General features: G+C 43.3%; 1 protein-coding gene across 1 annotated transcript; it reads right to left on the bottom strand.

Moving 5' to 3' along the window:
* Window positions 1-3,158: 3,158 nt before the first annotated feature.
* On the bottom strand, window positions 3,159-23,577 carry LOC139218579 (metal transporter CNNM4). The gene is made up of 8 exons (XM_070850208.1): window positions 22,035-23,577; window positions 17,404-17,547; window positions 16,354-16,488; window positions 15,330-15,499; window positions 11,211-11,307; window positions 8,248-8,337; window positions 4,412-4,587; window positions 3,159-3,689 (listed from the first exon to the last, which is right to left on the bottom strand). Exons 1-8 carry the CDS (start codon window positions 23,575-23,577, stop codon window positions 3,159-3,161), a joined length of 2,886 nt encoding a protein of 961 aa, XP_070706309.1.
* Between the last annotated feature and the right edge of the window lie 157 nt (window positions 23,578-23,734).

Here is a 23,734-nt window from a genome sequence, read left to right as displayed (position 1 = left end):
CATCCAGTTATTGTGCTGCAAATGTTTTCCAAGTGTCAATCCATAACCCCGGGCAAAGGGTAGCAAACACACAACCGCAGATTAAAGGAAACACCTCAGCGTGTTTGGGAAATACTCGCTTTCTTGCTGAGCGCTAAAGATGAAACCACAGCCAGCAGAGGAAACAGCCATCATCCATGAAACAGCTCACTAATAAAAATGTTTATGTTGGCAGCAGCAATTTCCTGGAGATTTTTACTTTGGATGTAGCCTGGCTAGCTCTTTATGCTAAGCTAAGCTAACTGTGTCATGGCTGCAACTTAATATTTACCAGATAGAGCGGCATCCATCTTTAGTTTTTTTTTTATTTAGGCTACAGAACTATATTAGAATCAGGCATGAGGGGAAAAAAAAGATGAGATTTTTTTTTTATTTTGCAATTCGAGAATAAAGCCAAAATTTTGAGAATATGTTGAGAATTTTGACTTTCTTCTCCAAGCGCAAAACAAAAATAATTATAATAAAAAATACTTCCCCTCAGATGAATATTTTCTCATGCCTGGCACTAATACTGAACATTTGATTTTACTTGAATAAAGCGTCTCCATTATTCAGACACTAAAAGCTTGTGAAAAGCATCATTGAACAGCTCAGAGCTGCAGATGGAGGGCGGGAGGTGATTTTCCTACACTATAATAAACTCTCAAAACGTCTGTGGCTTTGCGGTTCTTCAAGTCGATCAAACGGAGAAACCACGAGGAGCTTTTTCTCGAGCACCAACAGTTGCTGTTCATAAGGAAGAAAAATGCAATAAAAGGCCGGCTGGTGAAACTCCATCAGGAGGAGTCGGATCATTCTCACGTGTGCAGTGGCCACTGTGTCAGCGATAACTTTGGTGATTCTCTGTTCACCATGTAATATCATCTAAAGTAGCACAGGACAGGCTTCCCTCTAGAGGTCGACGTTATCGGCTGAACTAGGCTCAGATTGAGGGATGGACATCACTGTTGAGCTGTCTGTGCTAGCCTAGCATGCTAACTGCTAGCAACCAGTACCAAAAATGTTGCCGTCCATCACCGGTAGCACAGTGGCTGATTGATTAGCAGCAAGAGGCATCATTTGGTTTTATTTCCGTTGGTTTTTCTGTACGTATCAACCCTCAAAGTGAGGATTTCTGGGCTGAAATCAGCTAATTAATGGGATTTTGCCTGATGCAAGCTACCGTCATTACATCAGTCGACCTCTACCTTCCTCCATCTCCTCCATTTTTCACCTCCAGCCCTCCATCACGTGACAGCAAACCACATATTCCTTAAAGAAAACAAATAAGTAAAATAGAAACGTTCCTTCTATGGGACTTTCTAAAGCCGTCCCGTACAGCGGAAACAGTCCAGAGCCTCTGTGACAGCAGTCCTGCGGTACATCTAATTAAACAAACACCACAACTGAGCGTTAAACTACTTGTTGCTCTCGGTTATTTGGTCTTCGTGTCACTCTGCGAACAGTCGCTCAGTGGAAATAAATAAAAAGCACAGTGTAACTTCCAAACGAGAGCGAGAGCCCGTTTGTTGGGCTCTTCGTGGAGCTCTGAGGAGCTCTGAGGAGCTCTGAGAGCGAGCCGGAGCTCCGTTCACAGTGACCAAATGTTTTCAGAGGAGGCGATGAGACGACAAACAGCGTCTGTGTCACCTGAAGTGTTTTCAAGAAACAAAAGGAAGCAAAAAATAAATAAAATAAAATCCCTAAATTATAAAACAACAAAATGAACATCAGGTGTACTGTGTATAAATTAATATTATTTAAAATAAATATCTTAATGTCGCTCTTGGACATCAAATAATTTAAAACACATTGCCTGGCAGGTCGGCTCGCCTCCATGCCGCTAATAGCACTGACTTAAAGGACCATACCGCTGTTTTTTCATATGTTATCAGTGTAATTTATATCCCTACTGACTATTTTTAGCTGTTATTTCTGCCTTTGTTGGTTTCAATTCATTTCTGTGAGGTATAAAAATCTATTTAGCAGACTTCCTGTGCATAATTTAATTAATATCTGATAATAAATTAACAATGCGAAAAGGTTTCATTCCTTCAACGTGATCTATTAATTAAATTGTGCATTTTGTGCCAGTTTTTCTTACTGTTGCTTTGTGTTTTATATCATTTTAAGACGTCTCTCTTTAATTTGAAGCCTCAACGTTACATACAGAGCTCTGTTTGTTAATCTAATTATTAGATATGAATCAAAGAGAGACAGAAACCTGCTTGAGCTGCGTTATTAACTACAGTAAACATAAAAACTGCATTTATTCACCTCTTTATGATGAATTAAACAACTCTAAGTAAGTTTTAAGAGTCTTCAGAAATGAATAGAAACCTTGAAATTGGTTAAAATTAATCAAAATCTCTCTAAAACTGATGCAAAGTGTTTACTATTTGTATTAAATTGATCAAAACCCTGCTAAATCTCTGGTATGGGCTGCTTAACGTTCAGTCAGAACAGTGAATCTGGTCCGTTTGCTGGTAGTTGAACTCGACTCACTGGGTCACACGGCGCCGCCACAATAAAAGCCGAACACACTCAAACGACAAACTGCTTCTCTACGACGACACGGAAATAAAATCATACTTAAATGTCAGCTTCGTAGTTCCTGGAGGGTTCACTCTTTGGAAAAATAAGAGGCAAACTAAGTAAAAACAACTAAACTGACTACAACCAGTGGTGATTTAAAGGGTCAGTTCACATAAATTACAGAAGAAATAAATAAAAACAGCTGGCACGTTGCTTCAGGTTTGAGATATTCGCCTGGGAGCAAATATGAAGGCAGGAATCTCAAAATCTGAACAAATGAAGCCAAAACCCTCAACAAGACGAGAAAATGTGTCTTTTTTTTTTTGATAATTTAGGTGAACTGACCCTTTAAGAGCTCACACCACCGTCCACATTCCTGAACACTCTCACTGGAGCTCCCTGTGCCTCCGCCGGCTCTGCGGTGTTGATCTTTCTCGGAGTCGGGAGGGGAACATGCAGGAAGGGATGAAAGAGGAGGATCCGTGTTTGTAAAATGATCCTCGGCGCCTCTCGGACGTCCGCCGGGGCGGCTCAGGAGACAACGAGCAAACGGGGGCAAGAAGAGGTGGTGCAGGAGTGTGTGTTTGGTGAGTGAGCAGTCGTTACTAGATGGTGCTCTCAGTGTGGCTGATGGTGTGGACGTGGGGGTGCGGGTGGGGGTGGGGGTGGCTGGGCCGCCGTGGGCCGGCACAGTTCTGCGGCTGCTCGCTGAGCAGAGTGGCGGTCTCCCCCGGCCCGTTCTCCGGGCTGGCAGACGGCGGCGACTGCGGCAGCTTGGAGGTCTGGATCGGGTGGAGGTTGAGGGCGCAGGCGGCCGTGCTCACGGAGGACGGAGGGGGGGTGTGGTTGCTCGGAGGGGGCGGGGCTTGCGGCAGAGACTGGCTCGGCCTGCGGCTGGAGGCGGTTTGAGGCAGAGAGCTGCGGCTGCTCGGCGCCGGCGGCGGCGCCGATTGAGTGTTAGACCGCTGGCGCTTTACAGGAGGCGTGGCCAGCGGCAGGGGAGCCCGGGTCGCCGGCGGCGTCACGGGGGGCAAAGAGACGTAGGTGTCCAGGCGAGTGTGACTGCCGTCTGGAGACTGCGGCGTGCTGTCCAGCCGGGACGCCAGGAGGCCGTTCTGGTACTGAGCACGAGTGATCTGAGGAGGAAACAACATCGATAAGACACACAGAGAATTATTTAATGAATCATTTTAGTCCTTTAAATCATTATTTATATGTTTGACATGTTTATTAACTGTATTTGCTTTATTTTCATAAATTATTTAATTTATTTTGTTTTATTTTATATTATTTTCATGTATATATATATATATATATATACACACACACACATGAAAATAATATAAAATAAATAAATAAATATATATATATATATAACATATTTATATCATCTGAATTTATCTATTTTGCTTGAGAACATTTTAAAGGATTTGATTTAAAAAAAAAAGACACCACATTATTTCTATTTATTTAATTTTTCATTTTAGTTTGAGTTAGTTTAGTTTATGTCATTTAAGTACTTTATTTCATTTTTAGACATTATTTCATGTATTCATTAATTTCTCTACTTTTCAGGTAAATTAAAAAGATTATTATCATTATTTTTATTCATTGTTACATATTATTTAATGTATTTATTATTTTTTCTATATTTCTTTAGCAAAAATAAAAATATTTGATCAAAAACAAGACACAGCACATTATTTTTATTTATATAGTTTCAGCTGAGAATACTTGTGCACTAGGAGGAGCAGGGTTTTGAATTTGACCAGTAATGAAGTATTTCTACATGAACGTACGGGCACTTCTACTTCTTGAATGGAGGCTCTTAGTGGTTGACGGGTACTCTGTGAATTACCTTGACGTACTGCAGGTCTGTGAGGGCCCGTACGCAGAAGTCCGGTATGTACTGGAAGGGGGTCCCCGGGATCTGAGTGATGCTCCCGCAGACGGAGCCGCTCTCTGGGGCGCGCTCAGTGCAGCTCAGGGACGCCGAGCGGTTGAGGTTGCCCCCGTGTGACGGAGAACGAAACTCTGGAGTCGAAACAGAAACCGAGAGTGAGACAAGCCAGAGGGTGAGGAGGCCAAACACACACACACACACACACACACACACACACTTAAACATTGACAAAAGCAGGAAACACATAAAGAAACAGTAAATAATGAAGGGATGCACCGATTGTGAAATTCTAAACCGATACTGATGTTCAAAATAACAATTTCAATTTCAATATCAATCCTCTATAAAAGCAAACTAACTTTTAATGAGCACAAATTCAATCATACAACCTTTAAAGGTGCAGTCTGCGTAGGATTTAGGGGCAGAAATTAAATATAAGACTATATATAAGAAATACTAAGAGTTCTTTATATCTACATAGGAAGCAGGACCTCTTTCGGGGAGTCCGCCATGTTTCTACAGGAGCCCAGAGCGGTCAAACATGGGTGTTTTTTTAAGCTTCAGCTTGAATCTGCGACTGGATCCTGATTTATCAGCTCTGTAAACATTTTCCTAATCAGTTTATGGTCTCAGTCGCGAGTTTACAGTCTTCAATCTATTAATTTAAGGTCCCATTTAGAGGAAAATAGATGATAAAGCAGCGTATGCTTCAATGGCAGATCTAGCCTAAACCTAACCAATCACACACAAGGATCTTTGCAGCATTAACGCCACTTCTGGTTTCAAAACCAAGATGGCCACCGTTAAAATCCCAAAATTGAGGCTTCAAAATGGCGTCACAGTGGCCACGTCCACTTCTTGTATGCAGTCAATGCTTGGTTCACATTTGCACAACAACCGTGGACTCAAAAGCCAAAGCGTGCACCACTACGTCCGGCAAAATCACACCCCCATCCGAGTGAAGCACCAAGTTTTTGGGGAATCCCAGGTTTTCTCCGAACCAGCAGCTCGGTAGGCTAGCTGCTAGCTTGTTCACATGCAAATGACGCAACACAGCAGATAAACATTGGCCACTGGTAGTGCCATTGCCATCTCATTCACCAATGGCGCTCAACACGGCGAAATATCGGCCCATAAATCGGTGCATCCCTGAAAACAAACCAAAAAAAAAAAAAAAAAACATGACGTGACGTGAAAACATGAAAAAATGAAAGAAGCCACCTGATGTTGACGATGTGGACGGTAGCGAGAGCCGATGGGAATGAACGCACGACAACACGCCACACCAACACACAACATGTGTAACACGTAATTCATACGTACGTCAACATCACACGTGTGTTACGATCGACTGGTGGATCGATGGTGGAGATGAGATTGTGGCTGTTAGGCGAACAATGCGACAAACATGCCATGCGACGAGGCAGAGTGCATCGTTTGAGCATCTTATGGCTAAAATAGGACTGCCTGAGCTCTCATTGGCTGGATTTTAGTGATGTCATGGAGGGTGATGTGAGCTTGGGGGAGGAGTGGGGGGGAGGAGGGCAGGAAAGCGTCCTTGTTCTAGCTTGATGGGTTGCGTTAAAGGAGAGAGATCGTCGGTGATGATCATCGGTTCATACAGAAAAGATAAAGTGGGAGAGCATCTGTGTTTAAAGGAACAGTCAGACATTTTGGGAAATACTCTCATTTGTTTTCTTCCCTTCCAAGAGTTAGATGAGATCAGTGCCACTTTCATGTCTGAAGGGCAACGCATTAGCCTAGCTAGCATTAGCCTAGCTTAGCATAAAGACTGGAAACAGCTAGCCTGGCTACAGTTTAGTACTGATACTGCACTTTATATCTTGTTTTACAGATCACCTTTGAGACTAGCTGTTTCCAGTCTTTATGCTACGCTAAGTGTAGCATCATATTTAAAGGAATAGTTTGGATTTTTTGAAATAAGGTTGTATGAAGTACTTATCCATGGTCAGTGAATCATCGACAGTGGGTGGCAGGTTGTACGTCCCCAGTTTGGAGGAGGAAAAATTTAAGAGTAAACTATATTTAGAATATTTTTTCTACTCAACATTGCCATTAACTTTGATCTTAACTACAGTAACTAGACCAGCAACTTCCATATTATGGTAAAATTGATGTTTTTGACAATGGAGTCTGGTGCACTAGGAAGAAATTATATCACAGCTACATTTCCCTGTTTGACGGCAATATAAAGCTGTTAAAATATTCTAAATATAGCGTACACTTTTTTTTTTAGGGGGCTAAAATACGTTATTCTGCTGCTCTCATCTCAATTAATCTGCTCCAAACTGCATAACTTCATATAACTATACTAATAATCTGAACTTTCCCTTAAAAGTGCACACACGACAGCGATACTGAACTTCTCATCGAACTCCCGGAAAGAAATAAAGCAAAAAAAAGTGCATTTCTCAAGATGGCCGACCATTCCTTCAACCAGAGGTCTACGGTCAGATCGACCCGCTCCTCTCGTGGCTATAACGTCACGGGAACTATGAAGAACATCTGACCGTAGATCAGTGGTTACAGGGGAGGAGGTGGCGACGGGGTTAGAAAGCGAAGGGCGCCACGCTGAGAGCCCCGTCCAGCAAGTTTGTCCGACCGTCCTCACGCTGTAATAACACTGAGAACGGCGCCGTGATGCGATACGGTCACATTTCTGATCTGGATTCACTCCAACTCTACCTGCACGCTTCAAACAAACACCAGGGCAGATTATTTCTGCGACAAACGCACCTGTTGGTGTGCTGAAAGTCAATTAGTCGACTGACAGAAAGAGAAACTCAGATTAATTGTTTGAGTTATTTAACAAGCAGAGAATTAGCTTGTCCTGGTGTCTGTAAAAATCTTCATCACTCTTAATTATCTTTATCTGACTGTTGGTTGTACAAAAACAAAGAAATCTTAAAAAGGCAACAGGCGTTACATTTGGCTCTGCGTAATTTTGATGTGTATTTTTTTATTTTAGCATTTTTATATATTTGTTTGATATATAATATATCTGCACATCTGAAATGAATGACTTAACTCTACTTAACACAATTAATTCACTGTTTGATGTAATTTATGCTAACAGTAGCTAACTAACGAGCTTGCTAACCACGGCACAAGCTAACGATAGCTAGCTAACAAGCTTGCTAATAGGTGCACCGGGGTCGTTTATCCTTTTCTGAGCTGAGGAACAACGACCAGCCGTGTTACAGACACGAATGCCGTAAAATGCTTTTGTTTTGTGAGCTAACTGGCTAGTTGCTAGCAGTAAGACAGCTAACGTGCCTGCTAACCGCTAGCTGACGTTAGCTAACAGCATCACTTATTAGAGACAATATCATAATCATGAGAACAACATATTAAAAGCAACATATCGTCACTGTGAATATAACTATAGCATTTATGGGCTGCTAACGTTAGCCGCTACTCTGATCCTGAGGTAGCCTAATTTATGCCGGTTTGATATATGCGATATTCTTTAATTTATAAGCTCACATTTTGCAACCTGCAAAAAAAAATAAATCCTTGTTCCGACCTTTAGGTTGACGGTGACTAAAAAGGACCAGTGTCAGTTCAAAAAAAGCATGAATGATGTAAAATGCCTGACGTCCTCCCAGCGGTCTGTATTCACTACGGGGCCGTACTTGCTGAATCAGGGCTCAGAGGATGATGCAAAAAAAAAAGAAAATGGTGAGTTGGGTTTAAGAGGAACCCCGTCCTCCCCTCCACCCTTCTTCCCTCCCTCCCTCCCTCCCTCCGTGGCCCATGCGATTGTTTACCTGGGAAACGAGAGAACAGAGAAAACCTCTTAAGAGAGAGGCGTCGTGGAGGGGGGGATGCCACTGATGGGGAGAGAGGAGGGGTGACAGCTGAGAGAGAGGAGGGGGGAGGAAGGGGGTGAGAGAGAGAGATGAGCTGGTTTATTTGTTTTTCATTTCAGCAGAGTGTAAATCGCTTTTTCGCCGCTGGGGTCACTCGACATTTATTCTCCTCAGGTGCGGTCATGAGTGTCTGGGCTGATTGGTACGTTCCGCCTCCGCACACAGAACCTCATTGAAATTTTAATCAATTCTACGGCTGCATCTTCTCCTGAAAAATAATTACAATCCTCTCCTCTACGAAATAAATCCATATGTCAAATATGATGAGAGCGTATCTCAGCCCTTCATTTGTAGCCTACTGGCAGGTGGCTAAAACTTCCTGTTTAGAAAAATCGGCAAATTCATGATTTATTTTCACAGTTGAAAGTTAAAGGATAACTTTGGTATTTTTAAATCTGGGTCCTATTTTTACACATTGTGGTGTCCAAATGGCTGGTAGGTACAAAACCTTTGGAATTGGTCCAGTGGATCACCTCAGCAATACACTGCAATGTAATCCTTTGCGACAACTGCACCTGATCAAAATATATTCACTAAAAGTGCTTGTTTGATCCACTGACAGGCTCAGAGTGTTATTCTAAGTGTGTGACAGCATCATAGAAAGGATCCCTACAGAGAGAGACCTGGAAGATCCTTTTGGTTTAACCACAAACAGTTGTTATAGCGCTCTCTGCACACACACCAGACTACATTGACAAAAACAGTAATTTTACCTTGCAGAACACAGGAGTTGCTGGTCTGCTGCTGCCTTGATTGGTTGGGTTGTTTGTGTTATTGTGTGACTTTGGTGATTTAAAGGGTCAGTTTGGATGCAACACAATATATGTGTAATGCACAATAACACAAACTAACTAACCAAACAAAGCAGCGGTAGACCAGCAACTCAACAAGCGTTCTGCAAGGTAAAATTACTGCTTTTGTCTATGGAGTCTGGCGCATTTGAAGAGAGCGATATAACGGCTGTTTGTGGTTAAACCAAAAGGATCTTCCAGGTCTCTCTCTGTAGGGATCCTTTCCATGATGCTGTCAGACACTTAGAATAACACTCTGAGCCTGTCAGTGGCTAAAACAAGCACTTTTAGTGGATCTACTTTAATCTAATAAACATTATAGTGCTGTACTGGACCAATTCCAACACTTTTTGTACCTACCAGTGACTTTGAACCCAAAATATGCAAAATATGTTCATGTTTAGGTTTAAAAATACCAAAGTTATCTTTAAGTTTAAAACACACACTGGGCGTTTTAGCATGAGAAATGGTCAAGTGTTTGACACACACATTTGATGCTGCACATGCACACACACCGAGCGGCATAATGTGCAAATGAAGTACAGACAGCAGTTTAATCCGGGACAGAAACAGGTCAACAGGAAGGGAAACGGGGGAGAGAGCAGGGAAGAAAAAGTTAGAAGATTTCATCAGCAGTTCTGAGGCTGAACCACCAGGAGTCACCGGTGTTACAACTACAGCGAGTCAGAGCAAGAGAGGGACACTGTGGCCTCCTCAGGTTGGCTTACATCAACATCCAACACCCTCACCACAGCCTCCACCTCCTCCTGCCGCGTTCAGCCGACGCCTGCATCAATGTGAGTTAACTCTGTGTAATCAGGGACTTGTGTTACGTGTTTGAGGCAAATTAAACTTATTACCTGTAAAGTTAAAGATTACTTGAACTGGACAAAACGAAGATTTATTGGCTGCAGTACGGCTGAAGTACATTTACTCATTTACTAAACTCCTTTTAAGTACAATTTTGAGGGACTTTACTTGAATATTCCCATTTTATCTGACTCTATACTTCTGCTCCACTACATCTGAGGGGGGAGGTATTGTAGTAATTCAGATAATTAATACAAAATATAATAAACAAATAAATCAGGCTGCAGCTGAGGACAGACTTCTGGTTCTGTGGTGCTGCTCTCTGCACACACATTTATCTTCTGTGCATCAAAAAATGGGAGTTAATTATATCTCATGCACACACAATAGCCTCGTTGTATAGATTTTTTCCTCCCTATGGCCGCTCCGGGCCTCCGTAGTCTTTGCCTTCTGCCTTTTTCATTATAACGCTGACACTTTCCCACCTGCAGAGTAAAGCTGAATGATTATACTCAAATAAAAAACATGAATCATCCACCTGGCTGCTTAACAGAATAAACATTTGTCCTTGTTTAATATCAACGGGATCTTAGCTCCATTATAAACTCTCATTAATCAAATAAAACCTTGTGAAAATGGATGCAACAGGTCAATAACTATTTAGCATCGTACGACGGAAACCAAACTATATTTTCGCTCCGTCTGCACTAAGTGGTTCCCTATCTGGACTAAGCCTATTGACTTTTCCACTTTGCTTCATTGCCAAGTCACTGACATGGCACTTTGCAAAAGAGCATCAGCAGCAGATGGTGCAGAACAGGCCGAGCGTCTCGGATTATTTCGATCAATTCGGATTAATTTCACTCGGTCGTGACATAAAAAAAAAAAGAAAACAACATTTTCTTGTTTTAAAAATATCCTTTTAAATGTTCTAAGATGTAGAAGATGAAACCTGCTCACAGCTCAAAGATGGACGTCTGTTTTGACAACATGTGAAGTTAGAACGAGCAGCAGATCTCAACCTCGTCTCTGCTCGTGTTGATCAAACTGCATATTGATCCTTTATAAACTGAACCAGTGTGAATACTGGGGGGGTCAATGTGCAGCATGTCCAGGAAACAGGAGGAAACTGTGCAGCGTTTTTTAGCGTTTTCTGTTAATTTGAAGGATTATTAACGTATTTGTGTGTGTGTGTGTGTGTTTATATGTACAGTGTGTGTGTGTGTGTGTGTGTGTGTGTGTGTGTGTGTGCTCGCTCACCCAGTGATGGGGAGCTCAGAGCCATGACTCCATAGTAGGAAAACGGGCCGGTTTCAAACTTCATGTTTTCTGTTCCGGCTTCCACCTCCACTCGCCCCTGAACACACACACACACACACACACACACACACACACACACACACACACACACACACACACACACACACACACACACACACACACACACACACACACACACACACACACACACACAGAGGACATTTTGTTTAATAATCTCATTATCTGACATTGTACAGTGCAGTTATGTGTGTGAGTCGGTTCCAGGTTTCGTCTCCTGTGGCAGGTAACAGTAACACTTTGACGTCCTATAAATATTACATTCTGCCACAGGTGGACTGGTCCAGTGTCTCTTTACCTGACACACACACACACACACACACACACACACACACATATACGTATGAAGTTCAGCGGTGGAACAGGAGCGGCCGTGCTCAGGTTGCGCGTCGAGTGTGTGAAGTCACTTTATCCACACCTCAGGTGTCAACAACAAAGCCTCCGTGTACCAACACACACTTTCAAACACAACACAACAACTGCGACACCACAGCGTTTACACACACACACACAGAGAGAGAGAGAGAGAGAGAGAGAGCGGGACAGTTGAAGTGAATGATGAAACACATCGAGCTGTATGACAGGACGGGTGTGTGTTTGTCTGTTCTTGTATTACTGACTTCCACCCTGGAAGCACACTCACTTTATGGGGCCCTCGGTGTTTATGGGGACATTTTGCTAAGAGAACTAACCTGTGCTGACGTTACTGATGAAACAAAACGATAAAATATTAACAAAATATTCAAAGAAATGTCCCCACTAAGATAAAGACATGAATGGTATGAATGTGTGCGTGCTGAGTACTGAGCTTGTTTTATGGGCTGCTTTAAATTAGCTGAGCTCGCTTGCATACTGGATTATTATATCATTATTGTCATTATTTTTAGGTACTAAGTCATTGTTTTGACAAAGTTTCTCTTTATTATGAGATAATAGGTCATTTTTGGAGATACTACGTCATTATTATCCTTATTTTGAGATATTATGTCATCATTTTGAGAAAGCTTCTTATTATTTTGAGATATTAAGTCAGTATTTTGAGGTAATAACTCATTATTTTCATTATTTTGATGTATTAAGTCATTATTTTGATAAAGATTCTTATTATTTTGATATACTATGTAATTTTTTGAGATACTACGTCATTATTATCCTTATTTTGAGATACTAACTAAGTATTCTGATAGGGATTCTTATTATTTTGGGATACTAGGTCATCATTTTGAGAATCTTTTTTCCATCACATTGGCAGTAATGGGCCTCCATATGTGAGTAAAGGTGTAGATGTGGGGACCGTCTTTGTCTTCTTCCCTCGCTGCCTCTCTTCCTGGTGCAGAGGAGGGATTTACTGACAGACAGCGGGTCCTCTTCTCCTCTGCATCTCTACATTCATCCCTAAACTCTTCACTCCGTACGCCCTGCCGCTTGCCTCGGTGTACATTCTAAACGCCGCTCGCTGTCTCCTCTCATCTGCTTTTCTTCTTTTCCATCCTCCTTAACCCTTCAATCCCCTCAGTTTGTCTCCGTTACGTAAGAGGATCTATTAGTGAAGGTCGTGCAGAGCGAGGAGCCCCTCCGACACGCCCCTGATCACAGAACAACAACCACGACCGCACTGGACGAGTGTGTTTATACTACAGCGCACGATTATTAACAGCTAAACAGAGAAATACATTTAATTTACTCCTCAAACGCTTCCAGACACAAATTAATTTGCAGATTTTCTGCACACATAAAACAATATGTAGAAAAATGCATAGATTAAATCAATAATCTATGTTTTAAGTAGTGACTGAACAGGCTCAGGCAGATGCAAAGTCTCTCTGAATGCCTCTCCTGTATTTTTTTAAATAAATTTAAGCCATTTTGCAAAGATTAAACCCATAAAAATACATTTGGAAACTAAAAGCGAGTCACATATTTTCAAATTTAAATCAGTATTCAAGTCATTAAACTTGGTAGCACAAGAATTAATTAATTAAACTGGCCCAAACAAATAAAACTCAGACTTGCGAGGCTAAAAATAACTTTGTCATAAAAATAAAAGCCTGATAATTTCCTGACATTTTAAAGGATTTATCAGCTCATTGTGAAAATAAATCAGTTAATGGAAATAATGATTAGCTCCAGCTGTAGTTGTAGATTGTGTAATTCTGTGTAACTCCAAATTATGACAAAGAATAAAAAGCATCACGGTTGAAATCCACTTAATGACCCGAAGTCTTAAAGGGTCGACCTGCATGTGTGCTAATACGCCTCCAGACCGACGCGGCGACCTCAGATAAACCTGCTGTTTGTCACCACTTTAAAACAGGTCAACCTGTCTTATCCAATCTGACGTCACCACCACTCCTCCACCAGCCTCCATCTTTTCCACCCCTCGGCTCGCTTTAATCAGAACAAGAACTCCGGTATTTTTACCGTCACCGTCACTGATCTGTAATTATTCCACTTCTGTCAGCCTTCAGGGCGTTAAACCTTTTGAACTCTGTGATCTAAACGCTGCGTCTGTGTCCACGTTGGTGTTTTCTCTTATTGTGACGTCATTTCTTGGAGGATCTTCTTCTTCTTCATGTTTCTAAAATCTGTCCAACCTCAGCTAAAAGGTCCCAGAAGTCAGTGAAGCAGAATCAGTGAGAAAAGGCTTCAATTTGAGCCAAAAACACAGAAATCAGACTAAATAAAGACAGAAAACATGTTGATCCAGAACAACAGTGGAAACAGGAACTAAAGATCTGTGAACCTCCAGAGGAGATACTAGAGACACTATAGACCTCCACTACACACTGACACACTGACTAACTAACACACACACACTATAGACCTCCACTACACACTAACACACTGACTAACTAACACACACACACTATAGACCTCCACTACACACTAACACACTGACTAACTAGCACACACACACTATAGACCTCCACTACACACTAACACACTGACTAACTAGCACACACACACTATAGACCTCCACTACACACTAACACACTGACTAACTAGCACACACACACACTATAGACCTCCACTACACACTGACACACTGACTAACTAGCACACACACACACTATAGACCTCCACTACACACTGACACACTGACTAACTAGCACACACACACACTATAGACCTCCACTACACACTAACACACTGACTAACTAGCACACACACACACACTATAGACCTCCACTACACACTGACTAACTAGCACACACACACACTATAGACCTCCACTACACACTGACACACTGACTAACTAGCACACACACACTATAGACCTCCACTACACACTAACACACTGACTAACTAGCACACACACACACTATAGACCTCCACTACACACTGACACACTGACTAACTAACACACACACACACTATAGACCTCCACTACACACTAACACACTGACTAACTAGCACACACACACACTATAGACCTCCACTACACACTAACACACTGACTAACTAGCACACACACACTATAGACCTCCACTACACACTAACACACTGACTAACTAACACACACACACTATAGACCTCCACTACACACTGACACACTGACTAACTAACACACACACACTATAGACCTCCACTACACACTGACACACTGACTAACTAACACACACACACTATAGACCTCCACTACACACTGACACACTGACTAACTAACACACACACACTATAGACCTCCACTACACACTGACACACTGACTAACTAGCACACACACACACTATAGACCTCCACTACACACTGACACACTGACTAACTAGCACACACACACTATAGACCTCCACTACACACTAACACACTGACTAACTAGCACACACACACACTATAGACCTCCACTACACACTGACACACTGACTAACTAGCACACACACACTATAGACCTCCACTACACACTAACACACTGACTAACTAGCACACACACACACACTATAGACCTCCACTACACACTAACACACTGACTAACTAGCACACACACACTATAGACCTCCACTACGTGTGTGTGTGTGTGTGTGTGTGTGTGTGTGTGTGTGTACCTGCAGGATGAGTATGAAGTGGTCCACAGGTTTCCCTCTCTGGTACAGGAAGTGCTGCGGCGAGCGTTTGTCGCTCTCGTTGAACTTGAGCTCCTGGATGACGTCTGGGTGTCTGAGGACCCTCAGCAGGACTTTCTCTGTGATCTGGAACGGGCTGAACAGGGTCACCTCTGGACCGGGAGGAGGAGGAGGAGGAGGAGGAGGAGGAAGAAAACAAAGATGTCAGCGCAGGATGTCTGTTTAATGTTCTTTTATTATATTATTTCAAACACAGACTGTGAGATCAAAAATAAAGAGAAGATTTCTAAAATATATTCAAATGTTTTGGTGCTTTTGGATTTTAAGCCATAATCTATTTTATTGATTTTATTTACTTATTTGTATTTGTATTCCCATTAGAATAGACTTCATGGTGTCTGTATGGTTATTACTTGGATATTTGCTTTGTTTACATTATTGTTTGTGGAAACAACACGTTTCCTGTTATTTCTTTTATTATCTTAATATTTTTTCTTAATTCCTATTTTTCTATATTATATATATCTATAAGTATTATTATTTCCATTACTTCATTATTTGAATATTATTTCCATTATATTATTCTTTAAGTATTACCATTTTCCATTATTTTATTATGTAATTATTATTATTTCTATTATCTTATTATTGAAGTTTTATTATTTTCATTATTTTATCTAAATATTATTATATTATTATCTATAAGCATTATTACTTCCATTACTTAATTATTTAAATATTATTATTGTTTCCATTATCTTATTATCCAAGTATTATTTCCACTCTTTATGTTCAGCACTTGGTTTTTAAAGTACAACTTGTACTGTATAAATAAAGTGTGATTTGATTTGTTTGATGCAATAGAACCATAAAACTGAACACCAATAGTGTGTTTAGGCCAACATGTCACTGGCTGCACAGAAAACCGCCTGCTGAATGACAGAGAAACAAATCTGTGTCGGCTCGCTGTGAGATTAGCCGCCGCCACTGCAGCAGCTGAGCTCACCTGTAGCCAGGAAACGATGAGCCGCCAGCATGAGCTGAGGGGTGATCTTCACTTTGCTGTCGCTGTCGTGCTTGAAGGCGGAGAAGTCCGGCTTGTTTTTGTTGGGGTCGACCTTTTTCCTGTTCCTGTTGTCGGCTGCAGGGGAGACGCACAACGACAGAACCATTATTTAACGTTCATTTAAAGAACAATTTCACACAGCAGATAAAAAAAAAAATTCAGTCTCATGGTGGCACTAAACACGATCAACTCCCGTTAACTAAAATTACCGTTTTTGTGAATGGAGTCTGGTATGTTTGAGAAGAGAGATAGAGACCAGGAAGTCCTGTGTTCTGTGAGGTAAAATTAGTGTTTTTGTAAATGGAGTCTGGTGTTTGAAAAAAACAATAGAGACCAGGAACTCCTGTGTTCTGTGAGGTAAAATTAGTGTTTTTGTGAATGGAGTCTGGTGTGTTTGAAAAAAACAATAGAGACCAGGAACTCCTGTGTTCTGTGAGGTAAAATTAGTGTTTTTGTGAATGGAGTCTGGTGTGTTTGAAAAAAACAATAGAGACCAGGAACTCCTGTGTTCTGTGAGGTAAAATTAGTGTTTTTGTGAATGGAGTCTGGTGTGTTTGAAAAGAGCAATAGAGACCAGGAACTCCTGTGTTCTGTGAGGTAAAATTAGTGTTTTTGTGAATGGAGTCTGGTGTGTTTGAAAAAAGCGATAGAGACCAGGAAGTCCTGTGTTCTGTGAGGTAAAATTAGTGTTTTTGTAAATGGAGTCTGGTGTTTGAAAAAAACAATAGAGACCAGGAAGTCCTGTGTTCTGTGAGGTAAAATTAGTGTTTTTGTAAATGGAGTCTGGTGTGTTATATCACGGCTGTTTGTGGTCAAACCAAAAGGATCTTCCAGGTCCATCTCTGTAGGGATCCTTTCCATGATGCTGTCAGAAAGGTTTTAAAAACACTAATTAAAAACTCTAAATTAAGCTGGTGAGTGTGTTCCGTTCCCATTCGCTGTGTGTTTGTGAGGCGATGACGTTTGTATCTGTGCCAGGCGCTGACTCACTGTAAAGGTCGGACTCATCCAGGATCTCTGATTTGATGATCTCCTCGATGACGTCCTCTAAAGTGACCAATCCCAGCACCTCGTAGAAAGGATCCCCCTCCCCCTCGTTGTTCACCTTCTGGACGATGGCCAGGTGGGATTTACCTGGAGAGGACGGAGATCAGCTGAAGGTTACAACCAGAGCATGAGAAAGCGTATATCAGCGTTTAGCGACAAATCCCACAAACTAGGCTGTTTAAAAAAAAAAAAATCAACTGCCAGGAAAGTAGGGCAGCATCAAACACGAGGAGGGAAGAGGAAATCAAGTGCGCTTTGATGGGAAGTTATGAATTTCACTTCAGCAGCTGGCCATCAAACAGCCTCTCTTGTTTTTACTGTTTTACAGCTGCACTGCTGTTCGATCTGTCGGTGGATTTATCCCGACTGCTGTGAGGACAGATTGATGCCTTAATATAGCCCAGACCGGACTAAGAGGCCTTGGAGAGACGAGGGCGGGAAAGAAGTGCCAAAACGAGATAAAGAGAGAGAGAGAGAGGCTGAGAAAGAAAGAGGGACGTAGTGCAGAAAAGAGAAACAACACATTAATCCTCTCCTGGCTCTGTTCTCCTCATTAAAAAAACATATAAGACTGTTTTTTCCTGCTTACGCTCGGTGTGCTCGTACACGTAATCGTGCTCACTGATCCCTCATGGCTACTTAGCACCAGGACGCTAGCATCATCACTTTTTTGGCCTCTTCGGTGATGCTGGGATGTCTGTTTTGTTACTAGTCGTGTTTCCATCAACGTATTTTTACGTGCATTTTGAAGTATCAATGGAAACTGCAAAATTTGAGAACTTTTTCGAACACAGGCCGTATTTTTACATATTTTGGGTTTGAAATGACTACTAAAGTTTTGGAATTTGGCCGGTGGATCACCTCAGTCGACAGCCACCAGACTCCATTGACAAAAATGGTAATTTTACCTCGCAGAGCATGGAAGTCGTTGGTGTAGTTGCTCATGATTTTGGTGATTTCACACATTATTTTGGATCCAAACTGAATCTTAAAATCACCAAACTAACACAATAAAGCAAACAGACTAACCAATCGAGGCAGCAGTAGACCAGCAACTCCTGTGTTCTGAGAGGTAAAATCACTGTTTTTGTGAATGGAGTCTGGTGTGTGTGCAGAGAGCGATATAACGGCTGTTTGTGGTTAAACCAAAGGGATCTTCTAGGTCTCTCTCTCTGTAGGGATCCTTTCCATGATGCTGTCACACACTTAGAATAACACTCTGAGCCTGTCAGTGGATCAAACAAGCACTTTTAGTGGATCTACTGTGATCGGGTGCAGTTGTCCCAAAGGATTACATCGCAGCCCGTTTCACAGCTGCAGCCTGAGGCGAAATACTGGACCAATTCCAACACTTTTTGTACCCACCAGTCATTTAGACTGTAAAAACACTACTGCTTTCTGTTTTTACAGGGCAGCAGGCTGAAGTGAAAGTGGAACATCTTATGTAAGAACATCTCAATGAAAATCACATTAACATCTGCAAAAAATTATGCAAATAACTTCACATCCAGGCTCGGAGCAGAAACACATTGATCAGTGTGTCCCACTGTTCCCTCTATATGTTCAGATAAGTCTGGGCCCGACAACAGGAATGAATCCACAAAATTATAACAAATATGTTTTTAGATCGCAGCTGAAAAACAGAAATATGACTTGGGTGATTTACAGCAGCTGCAAGTGCTCATGGGAGTTGTAGTTTGCCGCAGTTGATCTACCTCAGGTACACGCTTCATGTTTTTTTGTCTAAACGTTGCTCGGATTGGAGATAAAGGTCATTTTTCGAGCACCCGGCGAGCATCGGCCCGCCATGTGACCAGACACAGAGCCAGGCCTGTTGGCACTGATGCGTGCAGTCTGTGCACCACCACTGACACCATGACTCACATCCCATCATCATCATCATCATCATCATCATCGCCCTTCCTGTCCTGCCCTGCATGGGGAGGTCAGAAACCCTGCAGCAGGTCTGCGGAGGTGACTTTGCTCGCTCTGACAAGCTCTGACCTTCAAGTTAAAGGCTGCTTACACTTCAGCTATGTCGATAAATGAGTAACAGTCTAATTATCAAGGTTCTAAAATGATCTTATTCGTCATAAGTGACGGCAAAAGTGACAAAGTGAGACATTTAAAGACGTCACAGATGAGTCTGAGGAGCGCCGAGGGGCATTTTTCACAATTTTCTGACATTTTACAGACTAGAAATAAAAGGTAGAAAGTGAATAGCAGAATGAGGGCTGCAGTAAAAGTGTAGAAATGAGTAAAGCCCAGATTTTTTTGCTTTAATTTACTAATTTACTGCATTTCTGCACCTACAGTAAACACAACCCAGCTACACGCACACACACAAACTCATCATCTAGAATCAAACACATGCAGACAGACAAATCCTGATTCTACACAGCGCAGATATTTTTATGTGCATCTATGTAGAAGTAAATAATTACTGATGTCCAGTGACAGTGATTGGCTGAAAGTAAACGGACTCTTTGCATGTGATAATTTTATCTCTCTGCTTTTTGTTTTCTTTAAATAAAAATATTCAGAAAACGTCTTTAGTTTCAGTCTCACTGCATTTGACACAAACGTGATAATAAGATTTAGCAACCATGGCGGCTTTGTGTTCGCGGTGTGGATATCAGCGCTGAGGTTTCCTGCACTAATCCTGTGCGCCTGAATGTGCAGATTTTCATCCTGTCACACATTAGACAGCAGCTGATTTCACTGATTAGTTCCTGCTCTCTGGTTGAAGATGATCATCGATGAAATCCGCTGCCGGAGCGTTGATGGGGAATAAAAGCTTCCTGTCAGATTAGATGAAACACTGATGTGGCCAATAGATACAACAGCACATTATGTGCTGTGTTTTTTTACTATAAAAACTCAGAGTGAGTCACATAAACTTATGTCTGGTATTTTTTATATTAATGGCAGCAACATAATCCTTTGGGGCAACCTCGCCGGTCACAGTAGGTCCACTAAAAGTGCTTGTTTTAACCTCTGACAGGCTCAGGTTGTTATTCTAAGTGTCTGACAGCATTATGGAAAGGATCCCTACACAGAGAGACCTGGAAGATCCTTTTGGTTTAACCACAAACAGCTGTTATATCGCTCTCTGCACACACACCAGACTCCATTGAAAAAAACAGGGATTTTACCTTGCAGAACGCATGAGTTGCTGATCTACCGCTGCCTTGATCAGGTAGTTTGTTTGTGTTATTGTGTGACTTTGGTGTTTTAAATACTTAATTTGGATCCAAACTATCCCTTTAAAACACCAAAGTCACAGCAATTAAAACAGCAACTTCCATGTTCTGCGAGATAAAATGACTGTTTTTGTCAATGGGGTTTGGTAGCTTGGAAACAACCCTAGGTTTTAAGAATACCGAGTTATCCTTTAATGGTTGAGTCCAGATATAACATCTTCATTTCAAAGCTTTCCAAACCTTGAATAACAGTTAAAGATTTGTAGGATTATTTTTGTTCAATCAGAAACTGCCATTACGTCGCTCAGTTGAAAGCCACCAGACTCCACTGACAAAAACAGTCATTTTACCTGGCCAAACACAGGAGTTGCTCGTCTATTGCTGCATTGATCGGTTAGTTTGTTTGTGTTATTGTGTGATTTTGGTGGTTTTCAGGGGTTAATTCAGATCCAAACTAACACTTGAAAACCACCAAAGTCACAGCAACTAGACCAGCGACTCCCATTATTTGGCGAGATAAAATGACCATTTTTGTGAATGGGGTTTGGTGGCTTTGACCCCAATGATTTTACTGCTGTTCTGTTCCCTGAATAAGAACTTTACAGCTGCAGAGAGACAGAGAGGCTTCAGGATTATTCATTATTAACAAAAATAATATCAATTCTATAACTGGATCACTTTTCAAACCTTGAAGACATTTTCAAGGATTTCCAGCACCCACACGAACCCTGAAGGTAGCAAAACAAGTCCACCCTTCGATGCAGATGCAGAATAATCGTCTGGGATGTGAAGATGAAGGGATGAGGAAGAGCTGTTGTTTGATCGGTTGATTGATTGATTAGTCATTAATTATTTAAGCCCCACTTTGAGGCGTTCCAGGTTCTCAAATGTGAAGGTTTGCTCCTTTTCTTAGAATAAATTGAATATTTTTGGACATTTATTGACGTCTCTGAGGCCTCTAAGACATCATAAAGGACAATTTCACTGTTTTCTAATGTTTTATAGACCAAATGATTAGCAGAGGAAATAATCAGCTGATTCATTTGAAACAAAAATGAATGATCAGGTGCCCTTTGATTTAGAAACACATGCGAGTGTCATCAGGACCACAGCTGAGCATCACATGTGTGTTACACTGTGTGTGTGTGTGTGTGTGTGTTTAAATGTTCCACCCGTCGATGGAGCTGGTCGATACAGACTGAGGCAGCTGGGGGAGGGAGGGAGGGAGGGAAGGAGGGAGGGAGGGAGGGAGTGAGTGATGGCTGCAGGTTTTTATCTCCAAACAAAACCCAGAGAGCAGCTGAGGAGAAAATCAGGGTTACATGATGAACACACACACACACACACACACACACACACACACACACACACCTTTCTTGAACTCCTCCAGCATGGCGTCCAGCTTGGTGTCGTGAAACACGAAGTGCACGGGGTGGTTGTAGAACTTGGTGATGGTCTTCAGGGTGGTGCAGTCGTCCGGGTCCACGAAGGCCAAGTCCTTCACGTACAGGATGTCCACGATGTTGGAGCGCTCGTCGTCGTACACGGGGATCCGGGTGTAGCCGCTCTCCATGATCTCCGACATGGTGTTGAAGTCCAGCACCGCGTCCGCCTGGATCATGAAGCAGTTGCCTATGGGCGTCATGACGTCCTCCACGGTCTTGGTCCTGAGCTCCAGGGCGCCCTGGATCATGTTGAGCTCCTCTTTGACCAGGTCGTTGTACGGCTCCGTCACCTTCAGCATCTCCACCAGCTTCTCCCGGTTGTACACGGTGCCGATCTCCTGGCCCAGCAGGACGTCCAGCAGCTTGCTGACGGGGAACGACACCGGGAAGGTGAGGAACATGAAGAACTTGGTCACAAGGATGGTGTTGGCTCCCACGGCCAGCCCGTGGCGCGAGCACAGCGCCTGGGGGACAATCTCGCCGAAGATGACGATCCCGATGGTGGAGGCCACCACGGCGCCCAGCCCCGACCCGATCAGGTCGTCCAGGAGGATGGTGAGGGTGGTGTTCACCAAGACGTTGCCCAGCAGCAGGGAGCAGAGGAGGTAGTTCCCTTTGCTGCGGATGGGTTCGATCTTCCTGGCGTACTTCTTCTCCTTGTCGGTGCCGCAGCTCTGGACGATGCGCAGCTCCATGGGGTCCAGCGCCATCAGCCCCAGGTTCAGCCCGCTGAACATCCCCGAGAGCACCAGCAGGCAGGAGATGAGGATCCCCTGCAGCCACATGGGCAGCAGGGACTTCTTCTCCTCCACCACCAGCACCTTCCCATCACTGTCCCCCAGCAGCACCCACCTGCTCCCGTCCTGCGTGCACAGCGCGTACTCCTTCCGCGGCTCGCTCTTCCGGAGCGGTTTAACGTGCACGGTGAGCAGCCCCGACGTGCCTCGGCTGCTCACGTTCATGAAGGTCCCGACGCTGATGTCCTTCGTGAAATCAGCACAAGTCCTGTCGGGCGCTTCCATCATGCCGCTGCCGCCCCTCGCCGCCGCTACCGCCTCCTCCTCATCCTCCCCTTCCTCCCCCGGGCCGCCGCCGCCGCCGCCGCTCTCCGCGAGCTCCGTGAAGCGGATTTGCGTCCAGGCGCCCGAGTGGAGCTGCACCCCGTAAAACCGGAGCTGCACGGAGCTCTCCTCGGTCACCTGGATGACACCGTCGTCATTGGTGCTGGCCGGCTTGTCGCTCCTCTCCAGCCGCATGCCGAGCACCTGGCTCCCGCCGCTGCTCCTGCCGCCGCCTCCCCCGCCGCTGACGCCGGTCCCCGCCGCCGCCGCTGCCGCCGCCGCCGTCTCCGTGCGGCCACCGACGGCGCTCCACAGGAATATAATGACAGTGAGAATATAACCCTGCTGCCCGCTCCATTCTGTCGCCATGTTTGTTTCACTGCTCGGCGACCTGGGCGCTGACGTCATTTACTCATGTCCGCGCGGCTCCGCCCCCCGCCGCCCCATCACACACACCCCCGTTATCACCGCCTACCGGACGGCGACAGGTAGAGCTAATAAACAAACACTCCCCCTTCCCTCCCTCCCTCCCTCCCTCCCTCACACACTTTACAGTCTTTATTTC

Source organism: Pempheris klunzingeri, chromosome 19 (assembly GCF_042242105.1).
Source record: "Pempheris klunzingeri isolate RE-2024b chromosome 19, fPemKlu1.hap1, whole genome shotgun sequence".
In the NCBI taxonomy this organism is placed as follows: domain Eukaryota; kingdom Metazoa; phylum Chordata; class Actinopteri; order Acropomatiformes; family Pempheridae; genus Pempheris; species Pempheris klunzingeri.
Note: the sequence above shows the minus strand (reverse complement) of the source record. Positions and strands in the feature narration are given on the sequence as shown.

What these genes read in the sequence shown, in the direction of transcription:
- LOC139218579 (XM_070850208.1), bottom strand. Translation starts at nt 23,577, where the DNA reads ATGACGTCAGCGCCCAGGTCGCCGAGCAGTGAAACAAACATGGCGACA. An exon ending in TCTGTTCTCTCGTTTCCCAG is followed by an intron (nt 4,588 to 8,247) that starts GTAAACAATCGC and finishes TTTCGACTCCAG; the next exon opens with AGTTTCGTTCTCCGTCACAC. An exon ending in CAGACCTGCAGTACGTCAAG is followed by an intron (nt 3,690 to 4,411) that starts GTAATTCACAGA and finishes TTTCCTCCTCAG; the next exon opens with ATCACTCGTGCTCAGTACCA.